At 43.2% G+C, this 2,049-nt stretch overlaps 1 protein-coding gene across 1 annotated transcript; it reads left to right on the plus strand.

Annotated features, from left to right (window-relative positions):
• Nucleotides 1-288: 288 nt before the first annotated feature.
• Nucleotides 289-1,684, plus strand: LOC104963420 (serine/threonine-protein kinase Chk2-like; the record flags this gene model as incomplete). The annotated part of the gene is made up of 3 exons (XM_010792006.1): nt 289-618; nt 1,340-1,464; nt 1,552-1,684. Coding segments are annotated over exons 1-3 (580 nt in total), but the record flags the coding sequence as incomplete, so codon positions are not given.
• Between the last annotated feature and the right edge of the window lie 365 nt (nt 1,685-2,049).

Genomic DNA, 2,049 nt, shown 5'->3' on the forward strand with positions numbered 1-2,049 from the left:
AGGACTGTTTGAGGCATATGATAGCTATGTGATTAACATGATGATTCAGCCTCTATGGAGAGAGACATATGACAAGCATGCTCATTTCTGACGTGGAGCTAATCTGAAGTAAACATTGAATACTGCTTTCTATTCCTCCATCTTGTGACTGTGGAACTCCCTCTCTTGGATATCAGCATGTGAAGGACACTGTTCAGGAACTAGTTGATGCTCTGTATGTGATGACTACTTCCATTCTGGAGAGGATCACAGATACATGGATCCTGAGGTTCAAGCTCAAGCCGGGGACCAGGGAGATGTTTCTAACACCTTCCTACCTATTTACCTTTCAGAGCTGGAAAATGTCTGAAGAGGTTCCACATGAGGCGGATCATACCCAGTCCACCCAGTCCACCCAGTCCACCCAGTCGCCGACCCAGTCCCCGACCCAGGCTAAGTCCGAGTCTAAGACCCAGCAGGGCTCCAGCTCCTCCAGCGGTCCCACCTCCTCCTCCAGCGGCTCTGGGACTCTGAGCAGCGTCGACACCATCCCTGTCACTCTGTCCTCCGTCCCAGAGGAGCCAGAGCCTCAGCCCTGGTGCCGCCTGCTGCCCATGGCCCGGGGCTTCAGGAGCCACGGTGAGCTAACACTGGGCTAACACTGGGCTAACACTGGGCTAACACTGGGCTAACACTGGGCTAACACTGGGCTAACACTGGGCTAACACTGGGCTTCAGGAGCGACGGTGAGATAACACTGCGCTAAAAATGAGCTAACACTGGGCTAACACTGAGCTAACACCGAGCTAACACTAACACAGGGCTTCAGGAGCGACAGTGAGATAACTTTGTTTTTAAGAAAAAAGTAAGAATTTTGAGATTTTGAAAAAAAAGTAAGAATCTTTAGAATTTAAGAAAAAAATAAGAATTATTTCAGAAAAAAAATTATTTTTAAGAAAAAAATCTGAATTTTTAATTTTTAATAATTTTGAGAAAAAAGTCAGAATGATGTATTTACTGTATTTTATGTGGTAGAACAAAGCCTTTAAATCTCTTCAGCTCGTGTTTATCACAGACCTTAATTCAGGAGAACAACCAAAAACACATTCAGAGAACCATTGACCTTCAGAACAGAGGACAGGAAGTGAGAACTAGTCCTTGAGTTAGCACCGGTCTTACACTGGATGTACGTTTAGCTCTCAAACTAACGTAGTTTTATCCCGAATGGTGTCCTGACCTGTTTGTTTACCAGTGGTTATAATCTTTAATAAATATCAGAAATCACACTCTGTAATCCTGTTGTTTGTTTACTAATCCTGTTGTTTGTTTACTAATGCTGTTGTTGACTGCTTGTCTGCAGACTGTTTCGAGGACCAGTACCTGTTCGGACGCGGCTCCAACTGTAACTACGTTCTGAACGATCCGGACGACACAGAATCCAAGAAGTTCAGAATCTACAGCAAGAGACACTTCAGGATCTACAGGGTGAGGTCACTTCCTGTTTATCATCTATGCATCAATGAGACGGGATCATGTGACGGGAACCTGTCTGTCTGCCTGTCTGTCTGCCAGGAGGGCAGCGAGGTGTTTGTGGTGGACCTCAGTAACAACGGGACGTTTGTGGATGGTATTCGGATCGGGAAAGACAAGAAGCTTCCTCTGGTCAACAACGCCGTGATCGCTCTGGCTGAGCCGCGAAACAAAGGTCAGACACCATTCAACATTCAAAGACTCAACATTCAAAGACTCAACATTCAAAGACTCAACATTCAAAGACTCAACATTCAAAGTTTCAACATTCAAAGTTTCAACATTCAAAGACTCAACATTCAAAGTTTCAACATTCAAAGTTTCAACATTCAAATATTCAACATTCAAATATTCAACATTCAAAGTTTCAACATTCAAAGTCTCAACATTCAAAGATTCAACATTCAAAGGTGTTATCATCATATGCTCAGCAGCTTCAGTCTGAGCTCCTCCAACAATGCAACATATATAATAAAATACAAAAATAGTAGCAAGAAGTCTGTAATACATGTAAAATAGAATATGATATGTACAAGAAGA

Source organism: Notothenia coriiceps, unplaced genomic scaffold (assembly GCF_000735185.1).
Source record: "Notothenia coriiceps isolate Sejong01 unplaced genomic scaffold, NC01 NC01_scaffold00001693, whole genome shotgun sequence".
In the NCBI taxonomy this organism is placed as follows: Eukaryota; Metazoa; Chordata; class Actinopteri; order Perciformes; family Nototheniidae; genus Notothenia; species Notothenia coriiceps.